The 17,215-nt window shown below is 37.9% G+C and overlaps 1 protein-coding gene across 1 annotated transcript in view; it reads right to left on the reverse strand.

The window, feature by feature from the left end:
- Positions 1 to 17,215, reverse strand: part of NIPAL2 (NIPA like domain containing 2) — a 71,551-nt gene that overhangs the window by 38,717 nt on the left and 15,619 nt on the right. The window contains exons 2-3 of the mRNA XM_040626057.1: positions 12,222 to 12,290; positions 9,807 to 9,978 (exon numbers count right to left, since the gene is read on the reverse strand). Coding sequence (XP_040481991.1) covers positions 9,807 to 9,978; positions 12,222 to 12,290 — 241 coding nt within the window. The remainder of the gene's footprint in view (positions 1 to 9,806; positions 9,979 to 12,221; positions 12,291 to 17,215) is intronic.

Raw genomic sequence — 17,215 nt, forward strand, 5'->3', positions numbered from 1 at the left:
TAACAGGTGTAAGGTGATATCGCACTGTGGTTTTGACTTGCAATCCCCTATTGATTGGTGATTTGAGCATCTTTTTATATACATGTTGGCAATCTGTATGTCTTCTTTGAAAAAGTCTACTCAGATCCTGTGCCCATTTTAAAATTGGGTCATTTGTTGTTTTTGCTATTGAGTTATGTGAGTTCTTCATATATTTTGGATGCTAATGACTCATTAGATATATGATTTGCAAATATTTTCTCCCTTTTAGTAGCTTGCATTTTCATTTTGTTGATGGTTTCCTTTGCTGTGCAGAAGCTTTTTAGTTTGATGTAGTCCGACTTGTTCATTTTTGCTTTTGTGGCCTTTGCTTTTGGTGTCAAATCCAAAAAATCATTGCCAAGACTAGTGTCAAGTGTCAAACTACATTTTCTTCAAGGGGTTTCATGGTTTCAGGTCTTACATTCAAGTCTTTAATCCATTTTGAGTTAATTTGTGTTTGTGGTGTAAAACAGTGGGGCAGTTTCATTCTTTTGCATGTGGCTGTGCAGTTTTCCCAACACCTTTTGTTGAAGAGACTGACCTTTCTCCAATGTATATTCTTGGATCCTTTATAGTAAATTAATTATACATATCTGCCTGGGTGTATTTCTGGGCTCTCTATTTTGGCCCATTGATCTGTGTCTGTTTTTATGACAATATCATACAGTTTTGATTGCTATAGCTTTGTAATATAGTTCAAAACCAGGGAACATGACGCCTCCAGCTTTGTTCTTCTTTCTTAAGATTCCAGCTATTTGGAATCTTTTGTGGTTCCATACAAATTTTAGAATAGTCTTTTCTAGCTCTGTGAAAAATGGCCCTGGAATTTTAATAGGGATTACATTGAACCTATAGATTGCTTTGGGTAGTATGGACATTTTAACAATAAGAAATTCTTCCAATCTTTGAGCATAGACTATCTTTCCATTTATGTGTGTCTTCTTCCATTTCTTTCATCAGTGTTTTATAGTTTTCAGTATACAGGTCTATTACCTCCTTGGTTAAATTTATTCCTAGGTATTTTATTCTTTTTCATACAATTGTAACCACTTCTTAAAAGGAAAATTTAACCCAAAATTTAAACAATCAGGTATACTTTACTCAACTGTGACTATGGATATAATATTCTTATCAGATTCAGTTGTAAAAAACATACCAAAAAAACCTTTGGTCCAATGGGTTACAAATTCAAATGCCAATGGGGCCAATTAGGCAATCCTTTGCAGAGGGCAAAATAACGAAGGTGGTGGGCTGGGGCAATGAAGGGTGATGGGGTGTGGTGACGAGGGTGGTGGGCTGTGGGTGGTGGACTGGTAGGATGAGGGCAGGTTGCTGTAGCTATGAGAAGCAGTGGGGCCATGGTGACCTAGAATATACAAGGTCAGTGAAAGGTGGCAGCCACAATTCAGCCTTAGCCAAATGCAAGTCCAGGACTACCAAATCTGATTTTTTAAGGCAAACCACTTTTTGTGTGTCATGGTCCAATTTTTAAACATGGGAAATTAATCTATATTCTTTAAAAGCATTGTTTAAGCCAAACAAAACACAGGAAAGGTCAGATCTGACCTATAGGATACCAGTTTTTGAAATCTCATCTAGCCCACAGTGAAAATTTCATCAATTTTCAATTAGTGTTATCCAATTTATTGTTTAACCTCTATGATCTGAAGAGAAACCAGGGTATCTTTTTATACTATAGGAAAGTGGAAGACAAAGTAGTAAAGGAAACCCTTTTGTAAAAAATAGCCCATGAAAAGAACATATTTATATATAAGAATGCTACAAACAGATCCTCACATGTAAATATCTGGCTTGTGGTTTCTGACCATTTATAATGGCAACTTTATTGCACTGCTAAAAAGCAAACCACTGAAGCACTTTCCCCTCACTCACAATCAAGCTTCAAACATGCGGACACATTGAGCCTGCTCCCAGGCTCAATCAACTGTAATTGTATGGAGGTACCAACTCCCCCAAAATCATCATTCCCCCTTAGTTGTAGAATTGTAGAAGGAACATATGTCAATTACAACATACCCCATGGAGTTAGGATTTGAAAATCTAAGGATGTGACAGTTGGAAAATGCTTCTTTGTAGAGAAAAAAGTTGTCCTACCATACTGGCAGGAATACAAGTGTCAAGTAATTTATGTTAATAAAAAAATTGCTATTGTCATTTATTGAAGATACTGAAGAAACTGCTCATGGGTAATTTGTATAATTTCAAATAAGGAAGTTCACCTGGATTAAGAATAATCATTCTTTTCTACATTTTTCTTGACACACATTAGTGATTAAACTTGAAAAGACTCCAAAAAAGTAAAGACTCCATCACTGAGAAGATTAACTCTGTATTATAAATTTATATAATAGCACATTACTTCATCAGGAGCAATGTCTCTAGAAATACTTCATGGTGTTCTCAAAAAATCAGGATGAGTGGAAAAGACCTTTCGAATAGCGCTTTTTAGGTTTTAGGAATGCTCTCAGCCGAGTGCATGAGCAGTTCCTGCACATTTATTTAGGCTGGTTTGGGGACAAATCTGCTACAGCAGACAACCCAGCAAGCCACCAAAAAAAAGGGATCTTTTCTGCATATTTCCAACATTAAAATACATGCCTGTGTGAAGCGCCCACAGGCAGCCCATGTGGCCTGGAGCTCCAGTGATCTCATCCAGGCTGGCACTAAGCACGGGGCTCTGAAGGACCGGGAGAATTCGCAGCATCTAGGCTTGTGGAATGCTACAGGTCACTTGCTTATTGGTCTGTTTATGTTTCCTTTCATTTGTTTCTAATAAAAATCTTGGAGACCAAAGTTTCTGCTTGAGATGACTTCTTTAGAGTTCCAAAAGGCCTCACCAGGGCTTTCTGGCTACACTATGACCATCGCCTAATGGATTACAGACACATTTCAGCTCACAGTTCCATCACAGCACAAGAGAAATACACGAAACAACATATATTCCACATCATGAATTTCCATTTGAGCCAAAGCCAGCATGTTAGGGAAAAGTTGGAGATGGAAAAAACTTATCGGTCATGTGTCTCATTCTCTCCTCATTTTCTCAGTGCAGTTGGCTCTCCAACCATCATCCGAACTAGCCCAGTCACACGGTGACTACTTCTCTTAGGAAATTATTCCAGGGCCAAGGAGATCTTGTTGCTATTGATTCTATCATTCCGTGTAAAATTCCAAGTGTTTGATCTCACGTAATTCATCTCAAGTTTAGGCTGTTCATTACCCACTTCTATTCATCTGGGCAATAATGAAGTAAAACAGCAAGTTTATGTGTCTTATACATTACCTGATGTGGTGGATGCCCATTCAGTACTTGTTTCTTACCATTATTTCTCAAGTACTGCCTGAATTTAACTTGGAAAAGGGTGATGTATTCTATGAACTCTCTTAGAACTTTAAATCAATACACTCAGGGATATAGAACTGAAAAATGTCATTGGTGCTTTCATTATGTTCTGTTCCTCCCTGCCCCTGCAACAGTCTCCTTTGCCACTCCCAGAAAAATTAATTTTATACAGACTAAGTTTGACCATGAATCTCCTTAATTCCATTTGACTTCAATTCTTTTGATTGTTGATGGTTGTATGATTTTTAACCATCTCTCAACGCTTAGGCATAGCATAGATATGTCATGAGGATGAGCAGAAAAAGTAAAACGTTAAATGTAAGGCTGCACTTTGCAGATACACAAATAATTTAACTTGTTAGATTGTCCCCAAAGGACAAGCTTATAAACTTTTAAGTATGTACAGAAGTGAATATCCACGAGTTCCTTGCAATGAAATGCTTAACTATTGTGCTTTTAAGCAAGTGTTTTTGTCTTCTAACACGCTAGAACAGAACATCCTATCCTCATTTTATCAAAATTCAAATTCAAACCAGGTCTACAAAGCTGTATTGTATGATTTCCCTGTACTCTGCTTTCCTGGAGAAGGAAGATGGAAAGCAACCAGACATACACAGTCACGTCTCCTGGGTCTCAGTTAAAAGGTGAGGAAGGACATTAAGCAGGGCATCGTGAGAATGATGGAAGTCATGGAGGGGAATGTAGGACCAGGACTGCCGTGTGGGGTTGAGCAGGTGGCACAGTGCACAAAGACACAATGTCTGCGGAAGCACCACCCACATCTCCTATCTTGCTGCTTTGTATATTTCTCAGGACAATTTTAGGACAGGTGGCACCAAAGTGTATTGTACTAATTATGATGATTTGCAGACAAACAGAAATAAAGTATCATGAGAAATGCTACCTTTTTCTATTCAGAAAAAGGCACCACATAGACAAGAAGAGGACCCACGTGGGGTGCTAAGGCAACAGAGAATAAGCCTCTTTAATTTACTCTGGAAGCTAAGGAAGGCCTTCTGCGGAGGGAAGGAGTAGTAGTATTTTAAAATTTTATTACAAACTGCTCAGTATATCCAACTTATTTCTTTTTACTAGATTTCTGGTATAATAGTTTCTCCAAAAACACATTCTCAAATTGCAGTTAGGCCTGAAAGAAATCTGTCCTTCAGCCTCGCTGAAGTTAATTAGCAAGTACACAAAAGTGCCACAAAGCCAGAGCAAGAAGATACAAAGTTACACACACATCTTATGCCGCCATGTTTTCCTCTGACAAGTGTGTGTGTGTGTGTGTGTGTGTGTGTGTGTGTGCACGTTAATTATTTTGTCTTGGTACGTTATTTGGAAATTGATATTTTCCAACATGTTTTGGTAGGGAGCACGTGGAGGAGTCAAAGGGTAATTGCTGCTCAACGGTTGAACACATGAGCTGTGAGGACCCTACTTTTCTGTTCCCTGAAAATTAACCATTACATGGATAAGAAAATAAAAAGCTTCTCTTAACCTGGCTCCTCCATTTTAGAGAATTTAATCATCAGCTACCTTTTGGGGCCTGGGGAATAGATGCCCTTATAAAGAACAGTGTGCTGTGTTTCTGAGTGATAATCATTATTATAAATCACAGTGACAATCACTAGTGTTGTCACTATGTCAAACACTAGTGTTGTCACTATGTCAAACACTGTAGACTGTATCCAACACTGTTCTTAGGTGTTTGTGTTTACCCTGTTTTTCCCTGAGGACAACTTGTGAGGAAAGAACTCTTTTTTATCTCCATTTTACAGATTAGGGATCTGAGGTATAAACCTGTTTAAACTACTGGTGTGGAGGTCACAGAGCTCTCCGGTTGGCAGAACTGAGATCTGGACCCTAGAGCTCCCTGTGAGGCCCCAGAGCGCATGCTCTTGACCATTCAACTGCTCTGTCTTATTGGGACAAATATCCAGCCTAGGCTATAGACGAAATTGAAAAACATCCATTAAGGGGCACCTGTGTGGCTCGTTGGTTAAGCAAGCATCCGACTCTGGATTTCGGCTTAGGTCATGGTCTCGGGGTTGTGAGATCAAACCTTGCGTTGGGCTCCATGCTCAGTGCGTGCAGAGTCAGCTTGCCCCTCTCCCTCTGCTCCTCCCCCCACTCGCTTGCTCTCTCTCCCTCTCTAAAATAAATAAATAAATAAAATCTTAAAAAAAAAAGAGAGAAGAAAAACATCAGTTAAGCTTTCTTAATTAATGGAAACACAAACACAAGTCAACATCCAGCATTAACCACACTGCCAGTATAAAGAGCATATTCGTCAGAATTTGGACCTATTGTGCAGTGAGAAAAATAGGGTAAAAGTGCAAGGTGACACAGGGATACTACGGCTCTGACATTCTCAAAATGCTGGCCCCAGGCCTGGGCATTCAGATCTGCCTGGATTATTCCCCACTATCCAATCCTGAGACTCAGAGAGGCTAGATAGCTCCCCTGAGCCAGGCAGTGGCGATTGGATAATTATTAATGTGAGCACTGCCTTAAGAATTCCCTGAAGGGCTTTCTGCAGAACTGCTGTCCTTTGAGGATGCTTCATAGAAAAACACTTTGTGGTCGGCAGGTTCTCGAACCCTGGCCTACTGCCTCTGCCTCTGAAAGACTCACAGTGTGCGTGGGCCCGTCCTGGGTGCGCCCCGCAAAGCCCTGCACTCATGAAACCGGGCTAGCATCTAACATCCAATAGCGCGGAAGTCTGTTTGATCGTGGAGCTCTGTCTCTCAGAGCACCTCTGGACCCACCGGTAAAACTGGTGCTTGAGGGATGGCTGCTTCAAGGTGAGCGTGGCAGTGAGGCACGGCGGAGCACACACGGCAGGGGAAGGAAAGGATAGACGGGAAGATGGATGCAGGCAGGAATGTGGGAAAAGCCCAAACTGAAATAGCCATAATGCTTCAACACAGTGTTTCTCATATACTAGTCCTAAGAACAATGTGTTCGATTGAAGTTACAAAGGGAGAAGGAATTTTGATGAGGTAAGACGAGACAGCAGGTCTGATATATTAGGCCTGGCATATTGTGTGCAGGGAGATAAGACTACAGGATTACCTACACGGGATCTCTCCTTACTTCCGGAGGGGAGAAAGGAGCACGGTGTGCTGATGTGAACCTGAAGCAGAGCAGGAAGATGGAAGACGGTACCTACCCTACTTTGGAACTCCAGCTTTTTTTAAAGCTGTTCTGGATTTTAATTTTCTTCCTTCCTCTTCTTCTTCTTCTTTTTCTTTTTCAATTTTAAAAACAACAAAATATAGAAGAAAGACCAGAAAAAAATATGCAAACTCCCATTCCATGCAATATACAATATCTTTGTTTTTTTTTTCACTCAGAAGGAAGTCTGATTCCTTTCATGAATCTCCCAAGAAATAATAAGAGGAAAAAGTTCCAGCACAGAAAAATGTGGACACTCTTCTGCCTCATCTGTAGACAGAGCCATATGATATGGCTATTTCAAAAATACTTCTTTTTTTTGCTTCAGGTCCTTTAGAGTTTCTAGAATCTTTATAAGGAATCTCAGGGTGGTAAGGGTTTGTTCTGGGGAACATTCTCAAATCACCAATGGTCCATAACTCACTCAAAACACTTCACAATAACCTAAGTTCAGCTCAGGAATGCTGTGGGAATATTACTCATGAGCATATATTACTGTTTGCAAAGATTGTAAAGTAGGAAATGGTTTGTATTTGAGGCTGTATTTTTTACTTCTTTGAATCATTTTATGGGCAGAGAGGGAGGTTGCTAAAAAGTTCTAACATTGAAATATTAATTGGGGCTAAGAGCACACAAAGAAAAATGATCTATAGCTTTAAGAAAGCCCCATCCGTCAAACCAGTGGGCTCAGAGTTTGAAGATAGGTAGACTGGCCCATGGGGACTTGGGGAGGACAGGACACTGTCTAAGGTGAGTGGGAAAACTTAAGCTTCCTATTATTAATAGGAGCTTTGAGCAAGTGAGGCCAAGATGAGCAACTTCACAGGCAGCTTCTCTGAAGGTCTGCAAGGGGGATCAAGGGACACGTAATCTCTGGCAACTTCCAAATTCTCACTTTAGGTCCCACAGGGCCTGGCTGTATTTCATTTCTGTGACATCTCTGATCATTGTAATGAATCCAGCCATACTCCCCTTTCTTCAAGCGAGTTGGAGTAGCTCTCTTTTTCTTGTTCCCAGAAAAAAGGATTCCCAGTACCTGGGAGACTCGAGATAAATGAAGAATTTCATTACGATGTGGTACACTCAACCCTCCCCCAGGTGTCTGTTTATATTCCTGGATGCTTTTTTTTTTTTTTAAATCTATTTCATGGAAGCTAAGCATAAAACAAAACAAGAAATAAAAATGAAAACTAGCTCTAAATATAAAGTCATTACGAAGAATAATACAGCATTTTCAGAACACCTGGGGCCTGAGAGGTCCCAAAGTGACAATATAACTAGATCTTTTATCTATTATTCCTCAGATTTTGAGAAGAAAGAAGAAATCCACAATGTCCATGTACATGGTACGTGTAGAAAAGAGAAGATATACTAAAACTGCTCATTTTATTAGAATGTTAAAACTGGTAAATGATTACGTAAATTGTGTGCCTATTCAGAGTAGTAACAGGATGGCGATTTTAACCGAGCAATTTCTAGAAAGCTGAAAAAGTGTTCTTTGCTAAATATTCTACTACAGTATACTATGAAAGTATTTTAAGTAAAATATTTTGAGTGATTTTTTTTGTTTGTTTAAATATTTTGAGTGATTAAAAAGAGGAAACTACTTGTTTGAATATTTTGAGTGATTAGAAAGGGGGAACTACTTTCAAAATACAATACAATTCTTTTTGAATATACATTTCAGTTTAAACTATGCTTTCTTTAAGAATATGATATTTTTAGGAGAAATATTAAAATTGGGACATGTGAGTGCTTCTTACGCTTGATCTAGTTGTTACCAGACAATAACCATCAACTTGTTCCTACTTCACTGGAAATTTCAAATTCACAGGCATTCAAAAACATGCGGTTTCCATAGCAGCAAATAAGAAGGAAAACTAAAAAGATTCTATTGATCCTAAGGCTTAGAAAATTTATTCATCCTTTTAGCAGTGATTCTTGCTCTTTTTTTTTAAGTCTTTAGCAACATCTCATATTCTCTTTCCTAGATATATTTAGTAAATCGTTTAAATTTTGAAAGTAGGTTAATTGTGACATTACTGTAAAATTACACATTCTTATAGTAATGTAGAATAACCAATACTTAATTCTTTTTAAAAAAGATTAATTTTATTTTATTTTAATTTTAATTTTTTATTATGTTAGTCACCCTACAGTACATCCCTAGTTTTTGATGTAAAGTTCCGTGATTCATTACTTGCGCATAACACCCAGTGCACCATGCAATACGTGCCCTCCTTAATACCCATCACCAGCCTATCCCATTCCCGCCCCCCCCCAAGCCCTCAGTTTGTTTCCCAGAGTCCATAGTCTCTCATGGTTCTTTAGAGAGAGAGCAAGAGACAGGGCACGCATGAGCGTGAGCATGCGAGCAGGCGGAGGGGCAGAAAGAGGGGGGAAGGACAGAGAGAGAATCTTAAGCAGGCTCTACACCCAGCACAGAGCCCGCAGGGCTGGATCCCACAGGGCTGGATCCCACAACCCTCAGATCATGACCTGAGCCTAGATCAAGAGTCAGATGCTTAACTGATTGAGCCACCTAGGTGCTCCAATATTTAATTCTTTTTTTTTAAAAAAGATTTATTTATTTATTTATTTATTTATTTATTTATTTATTTGAGAGAGACCGAGAACGAGCACAAGCAAGGATGACGGGCAAAGGGAGAGGGGAAGCAGACCCCAGCCCCGCCCCCCTGCTGAGCAGGGAGCCTGATGTGGGCTCCATTTCAGGACCCTGGGATCATGACCTGAGGAGAAGGCAGAGGCTTAACCAACTGAGCCACCCAGGTGCCCCCCCCGCCACATTTAATTCTTAATGTAAAAGAGATACTGAACTATGGAGTCAAGATTAGGCATCAAACACTCTAAGTACACATAATGTCAGTCTAACATATGAATAAAATGCAATGTATTACGAATGTTTTTAGATAATTCACTAATAATTTAAAAAGCATGCTATTACATTTGCTGTTACTGTTAATTTATTAAGATGCAGACGCTGGAAATCAAGCTTTTAAACATAATACTACAGTTACAAAGTGCCAGTTTCTTCATGGGTAACATGGCAGCATGATGGTGGATCAGTGAAATCAGTGTAATTGTGCCAAGTTAAAGTGCTAAGAAAACAGGAAGTAGACTTTCTTCTTTTATTCATGTGTTGTTCAAGTTATATGTTGTTTCGCCAACTATTCTGATCTCTAAAAAATTCTATTTGTCAAAACACAGAGAAACTGCTCACCTGTAACAGACATACAGCCTAACGGAGCGATGAGAGTAATGGGAGCAAACCCGTAGGCTGCAAAGTTGCCCGTCTCCCCCACGGCCATGAGCGCGGCTCCAGCCCACCACAACACGCTCTTGAAGTAGGGCCTTGGGTGTTCCCGGTGCGCCATCTGGACATGAGAATATTTCTAGGAGTAAATCAGAATGCAAATAAGAAAATATTTCTACCCAGTTAAAACTTGCCTTGAACATTTTTGGTCCTATGCATTCGCATCATGGTTTTTAAGTTTATTTGCCAATTATTACAGAGCAATTATTATGGTTTTCTGCTTGTTCCAAACCTATTAACTGCAGAAGTGATGGCAATCGACAGAGAATTTTGCATGGAAAGGGCCTTCCTTACATAAGAATGTTGCTTAATTCTCACAAATGTAAAATTAGTATCAGTAATTGCTCTCCAAAGATGAGCAGTGTGAAGAATCGAAGATATTTGCAAATGACACTGCAGATAAAAGATTAGTATCCAAGATCTACAAAGAACTTCTCAAACTCAATACACGGGAAACAAATAATCAAATAAAAAAAATGGGCAGAAGATATGAACAACACTTTTCCAATGAAGACATACAAATGGCTAACAGACACATGAAATAATGTTCAAAATCATTAGCCATCAGGGAAATTCAAATCAAAACCACATTGAGATACCACCTTACGCCAGTTAGAATGGCAAAAATTGACAAGGCAGGAAACAACAAATGTGGGGGGGAGTTGTGGAGAAAGGGGATCCCTCCTACATTGTTGGTGGGAATGCAAGTTGGTACAGCCACTCTGGAAAACAGTGTGGAGATCCCTTAAAAAGTTAAAAATTGAGCTACCTTATGATTCAGCCATTGCGCTACTGGGTATTTACCCCAAAGATACAGATGTAGTGAAGAGAAGGGCCATATGCACCCCAATGTTCATAGCAGCATTGTCCACTATAGCTAAATTGTGGAGGGAGCTGAGATGCCCTTCAACAGATGACTGGATTAAGAAGATGTGGTCCATTTATACAATGGAATATTACTCGGCCATCAAAAGGAACGATTTCACATTTGCAGCAACATGGATGGGACTGGAGGAGATAATGCTAAGTGAAATAAGTCAAGCAGAGAAAGACAATTATCACATGGTTTCACTCCTTTATGGAACATAAGAAATAGCAGGAAGATTAGTAGGAGAAGGAAGGGAAGAATGAAGGGGGGATAAAGAGAAAGGGGAATGAACCATGAGAGACTATGGACTCTGGGAAACAAACTGAGGGCTTCAGAGGGGAGGAGTGGGGGATTGGGACAGGCCGGTGATGGGTATTAAGGAGGGAACGTACTGCATGGTGCACTGGGTGTTATACGTAAGTAACGAATCATGGAACTTTACATCAAAAACTGGGGATGTACTGTATGGCGACTAATATAACATAATAAAAAATTATTTAAAAAAAAGAATTTAGTGTCTTTTTAGTCCACCGCACCACAACGCTTCCTTTAGATTGTCGAAAAAGCCCAGATGCCAAAATAAACATTACTCGAGAAAGCCCCTCTGAAAAGGGATTTAAATGTATGAGTCAAAGCAGCTACCACAATAAACATAGTAGGGCAGAGGTTTTGCTAGTGGGGGTCGGGGTGATAGATGCTTGTGTATACACGGTCAGAGTATTTCTTTGTACTGGAAATATCTACATTCCTGGAAAATTGGCCGTGAAATAAAGCCCTATTTCCTTATTGATTTGATGATGCCTGAGCCTACTTTCTATTAAGAAGTACGTACCATTCTAAATTACATTTAAAAACTTTAAAAAAAATAATAAAAGTACTAGAAGAAAACACAGAACATTAGGGGCGCCTGGGTGGCACAGCGGTTAAGCGTCTGCCTTCGGCTTAGGGCGTGATCCCGGCATTACGGGATCGAGCCCCACAACAGGCTCCTCTGCTATGAGCCTGCTTCTTCCTCTCCCACTCCCCCTGCTTGTGTTCCCTCTCTCTCTGGCTGTCTCTATCTCTGTCAAATAAATAAATAAAATCTTTTTAAAAAAATAAAAAAAAATAAGAAAACACAGAACATTAAAAATAAATCTTGGATCATGCCAAGATTATGAACATCTTTGGTACAAATTTGTGGTACAAATTCACAAGCCACCAAAGCACCTTGCCTCGGACATGTAATATTATCAAGAGGCCCAGAAAAACATTGAATTTCCTTTAAAATCAGAAGAACAAAGTGAATGCAGTCCAGACTAGACTGTGTGTGTCTTTACATCAGTGAGGTCGTAAAATGTAACCATTTGTATATCATTGTGGAGGAAGGATCCCAAGAAGGAACGGAGGCCTCTTAAAGTCATAATGTGTTCCTGGATCAAACTATAGAGTTAGAAAAATAAGCTACTTCTTACCTGAATATTTAGGGAAATACTCATTACCAAATTTCCTAAAATGGCTAGCAAGACTCCCAAAAGGTGAATCTGTAAAAGAAAATGTTTTCTTTTTAAAATAGCACTTGTAAGATACTTCTAAATTAAAAAAAAAAAAACAACACCAAACCCACAAAACAAAACCAACAAAATTTAAGTTGATACATTCATTCATGTGCTTGTTCATTCAGCAAATACTTACTTAGCACCCATTTGCCATGGTCGTTTGGATTGTGAATAGTGGTTTTACCAGGATCTGTTTTTTTCACTTTAGTCAAATATTATTTTTTTTAGAACTAGCGCAATCCTTTACTGAATTCTCTAGATATTTGCCTCATTGGCTCAAATAAAGAATATATAGTTACCAGGTTCTGACTTTTGCTCCCTAAGGTGCTCCTTATTTGTCCTTTCTGTTGACTTCTCTTAGCAACGTCTCTGATCGTGGTGTTCATTGCCTCAAGTATGGACATAATTGTTGCCCATCTGGTCTCCCTCGCTCCTTTCTCTTACTATATTCTGGAGGGCTGTGGTATGAAGGCGAGATCGCTGGCCTTGGAATGAAAGCATGTGTCTGAGATTCAGATCTGCTATTTTCTAACCGTTGACTTTGAGCAAGTTATTTCAGCTCCATGGCCTCAGGAAACAAGAAGATGTTGAATAAGATGTTTCCAAAATCCTTTTACTTCTAAAGTTCTATGATCTCCATGGGAGACAGACTACATTTTCCCACCACTCCTCTCATCAAGAACCCACAGTGTTTCTCTACAGATAGCCACGTCGAATATAAAACTATCATAGCAGCTCCCCATAATCAGTCCTCATCCTGAGCTGACAATTGGCCACAACATATTTAATGGAACCTCTACCTCAGGTACCTGGCACACGACATTCTCCAGTCCATCACACTTTGGCTCCTGTCTCCCCTCTCGCCTAGAAAGAACAGCGCCCTTCCTCAGCCCATTCCAGTCTACTTCACCCTCCTGGCCTGCTGAGGACCTCTGCCCCTTCTTGAGACCCGTTCAGACCACCTCAGCCCATCCTTACTTTCTCAGACTCTAAATGGCAAATGCTTTTGTTTCTTCTTTTTATTTCTTCTTTTATACTGTCACGTGCATCATTATGTTCTATGGATGGATGGCAAGGGATGTCCGAGGGAAGAAGACCATGTCTTAGGCCTCTGTTGGACCATCTACATCATCTACTTTACAAAATTAGGGGCTCTTGAAAAATACTTGCTGGAAAAAATGTATAATGGTTTAAAATAAGAATTAAAAAGAGATTTAAAAATAAGTCCTTACACGTTGCCAAGATGTTAACTATAGAGAGTGCTATGTACTATTTGATGACTTCAAAAGATGCATTTGCTGCTCCTATCTAGGTACAAAGGTGTCATATCTTGTGGCAGTATAAATTAGCAACAGTATCAGGGATACCCCCCCTTTTTTTACAGTACATAACTTCTAGCTAGCTTCAAATTCCAAGGAGTTATTTGAATTTCAAATGAATATTATAACCACAAGAAACCCTTTCAGAATGCAAAATGTCTTTGAAGTTTTAGAACTTTATTATATGTGCTGAAGTGAAATTCAGTGTTTTTAAAAAATGAAGCAGAAAAGTTGAAAACCCATTTAATAGTTGATATATAATATCCTTAGCCTTTAATCAGTTAAGAATTTTCTTTTCCTAATAAAGGCACTTGGCAATAATTGTGATCACTATTCCTCATGGGGAAAAACTGTATCATAATAAATTGTGCTATTTCCATGCTTTCAATTTATAATCGAATGCATTTGGCAATAATCAGGAAAATAAAGATTCAGAAGAAGTTTGGGATTGAATGGATGATGATGAAATCTTCCATAATTATAACAGTAAATTGTAGAATAGAAACAACTTACTTCAGTTCTTTAAATCATTCAATGAGTAGTTTAAACACCACCAGGCTGAGTGTTTAGAAATTGGCAATGATTGCTCAGCTATGACACCAAAAGCACAGGCAACAAAAGAAAGAATAGATAAGCTGGACTTCATCAAGATTAAAATCTTCTGTTCAAAAAGGGACACTATTAATGGAGTGAAAAGGCAATCTACATAATAGGAACAAATATTTGCAAATCATATATCTCGTAAAGATTGATATCCAGCATACATAAAGAACTCCTACAATTCAACAACAAATTAACAACCCAATTAAAAATAGGCAAAGGACTTGTATAGACATTTCTCCAAAGAAGATTTACAAATGGCCAATAGGTGCGTGAAAAGACGTTCAACAGCACTACTCATTAGGAAAATGCAAATTGAAATCACAATGAGCCACCACTTCACACCCACTTGAATGGCTACAATTTAAAAAAAACCACCAACAACAGAAAGTAGTAAGTGTTGGAAATGATGTAGAGAAATTGGAACCCAGGGGTGCTGTGAAGAGGATGTTAAATGGTATAGATGTTGATCATACACCATATGTAAGAATTTAATCAAAGACCCAAGCTAAGAGCTAAAACTATGAAATTGTCAGAAAAAAACATAGGAATAAATCTTCATAATCTTGGATTTGGCCATGAATTCTTATAGATAGGACATCAAACGCATAAGCAACAAAAGAAAAAATAACTGGACCTTATCAATATTAAAAACTTTTGTGTTTCAAAGGACACTATTGAGAAAGTGAAAAGATAACCCATAAAATGGGAGAAAATGTTTGGAAATCATACATCTGATAAGGGACTTGTATCTAGAGTATGTAAAGAACTGTTACAACTCCATAACAAAAACACAACCCAATTAAAATTGGGCAAAGGATCAGAATAGACATTTCTCCAAAGAAGACAAATGGCTAATAAACCCATGAAAAGATGTTCAACGTCATTAGTCATTAGGTAATACAAACAGAAAGCACAGTGATATACTACTTCACAGCAAATAAGACGGCTATAATAAAAAATCATAAGAAGTGTTAGCCAGGATGTAGATAAATCAGCAGCCTCACACACTGCTGATGGAACTATCAAATGGTGCGACCACTTTGGAAAACGGTCTGGCAGTTCCTCAAAAATGTAAGCATGGAATTTCCATTTGACTCAGCAATTCCACTCCTAAGTATATATCCAAAAGAAATGAAAACATGTCTACACAAACATTTGTACACAAATGTCCATAGCAGTGTTACTCATAATACAGCCAAAAGTGAAAGTGATTCAAATGTCCATCAACTAATGAATAAATAAAATGTAGTATATTCATACAAAAATGGAGTATCATTTATCCATAAAAAGGAATGAAGCACAGATATATGCTATGACCTGGATGACCTTGGAAAATTTATGCTATGTAAAAGAATCTAGTTACAGAAGACGACGTGTTACATGATTCCTTTTATATGAAAGGTCCTGAGTAGACAAATCTAGAAATAGAGAAAGCAAATTAGTGGTTGCTTAGGCCAGGTAAGGATGCTGGGCTCGGGGATGACAGCCAAAGGGTGGAAGGTTTATTTTGGGGTAATGAAAATGTTCTAAAGTTGATTGTGGTGATGGTCATACAACTCTGTGAATATACTAAAAACCAGTGAATTGTCCCGTTTAAAATGAGTGAGCTATATGAGACGTGAATTACATTTCAATGAGATTGTTACAAACAATAATTTTTAATACACAAAGTATTTACACCTTCTTTTTTGGCCCAAAGAAATAAAACGCTACCGGTGTAGCTCTCTTTCTTACAGTCTCTTCTCTCTTCCAGAGACAAGAAACATTTTTCTGAAGCTGATATAGATCAATTTCTTTCCTTCCTAGATTTGCTTTTATTATCTGTTTACTGAATTTTTTTCATCTTTCTTCATTTAGACGCTTAACTCATTAGTTTTTCCTCTTTCTTCCTATCTAATAATATACACAAGCGCAGCTACACACATTCCTGTAAGTGCACCCTCTGTTTTAGCTCCATGCTTCCTTTGGGCATGCTGTTTAAATTGGCATTTAGCTCTAAATATTTCATAATTATATTATTTTTATCGGAGACTTATTCAAAGGTCTTTTTAAAAATATTTCTAAATGAATGGGGGTGTTGGTTATTGATTTGTTACCAGTTTCTAATTTTATTGAGTTGTGGGCAGAAAATATCCTGTGTGTAAATTAATACTTGCTTTTTGACCTACTATATGGTATAAACCGAAATTTGTTTTGTGACCTAATAATGTATGGTCAAGTTTTATAAGTATTCCATGTATGCTTGAAAAGAGAGTATTTAATTGTTGGGTTAATACATTCTCTATATATTTTGCTCTCTATCTATCCTTCCATCTATCTATCTATCCATCCATCCATCCATCCATCCATCTCCATTAATTCGTTGCTCAAATCTTTGCTACTCTTAATACCGATGTAGGTATATTAAAAATCTAACTATGAACATGGATTTATCCATTTTCCTTTTAAATATGTTGAATTTTGCTTTAAAAGATGTCAAGTGCTATAGTGTTAGGTAGATAAAAGTTCAGGATTGCTTAATCTTCTCAGTTAATAGTTCCTTTAATAATTATATATTGACTCTTTTAATCTTGATAATGTTTTCACTTTAAAGTTTATTTTATCTGATACTACTATAATATCGCTGCTTTCTTTGGATATTTGCCGCTTTCCACATCATTTACTTTCAATATTTCTGTGTCATTATATTTAGTCAGGTCTTTTATACATTGAAAATAATTGAACTAAAACACCAAAACAAAACCTGAGACTTTCTGTTAAATGGGAAGTTTGGTCCATTTTATTTATTGTGATTATAAATATATTTTCATTTGTTTCTACCATCTTTTTTTTTTTTTTGTATTTGTAGTTATTTTGTTTTTTCTTTGGTTTTCATTTTCTCCTTTCCTCAATCTTGTTGGATTGGTTGAGCATTCTTTACTTTTTTCCTTCCCCCACTCTTTTGGCTAAGAAGTTACATATCTTATTTTCTTTTAGTCATTATTGTTA

The sequence above is a fragment of the Ursus maritimus genome, unplaced genomic scaffold (assembly GCF_017311325.1).
Source record: "Ursus maritimus isolate PB19 unplaced genomic scaffold, ASM1731132v1 scaffold_9, whole genome shotgun sequence".
NCBI lineage: Eukaryota > Metazoa > Chordata > Mammalia > Carnivora > Ursidae > Ursus > Ursus maritimus.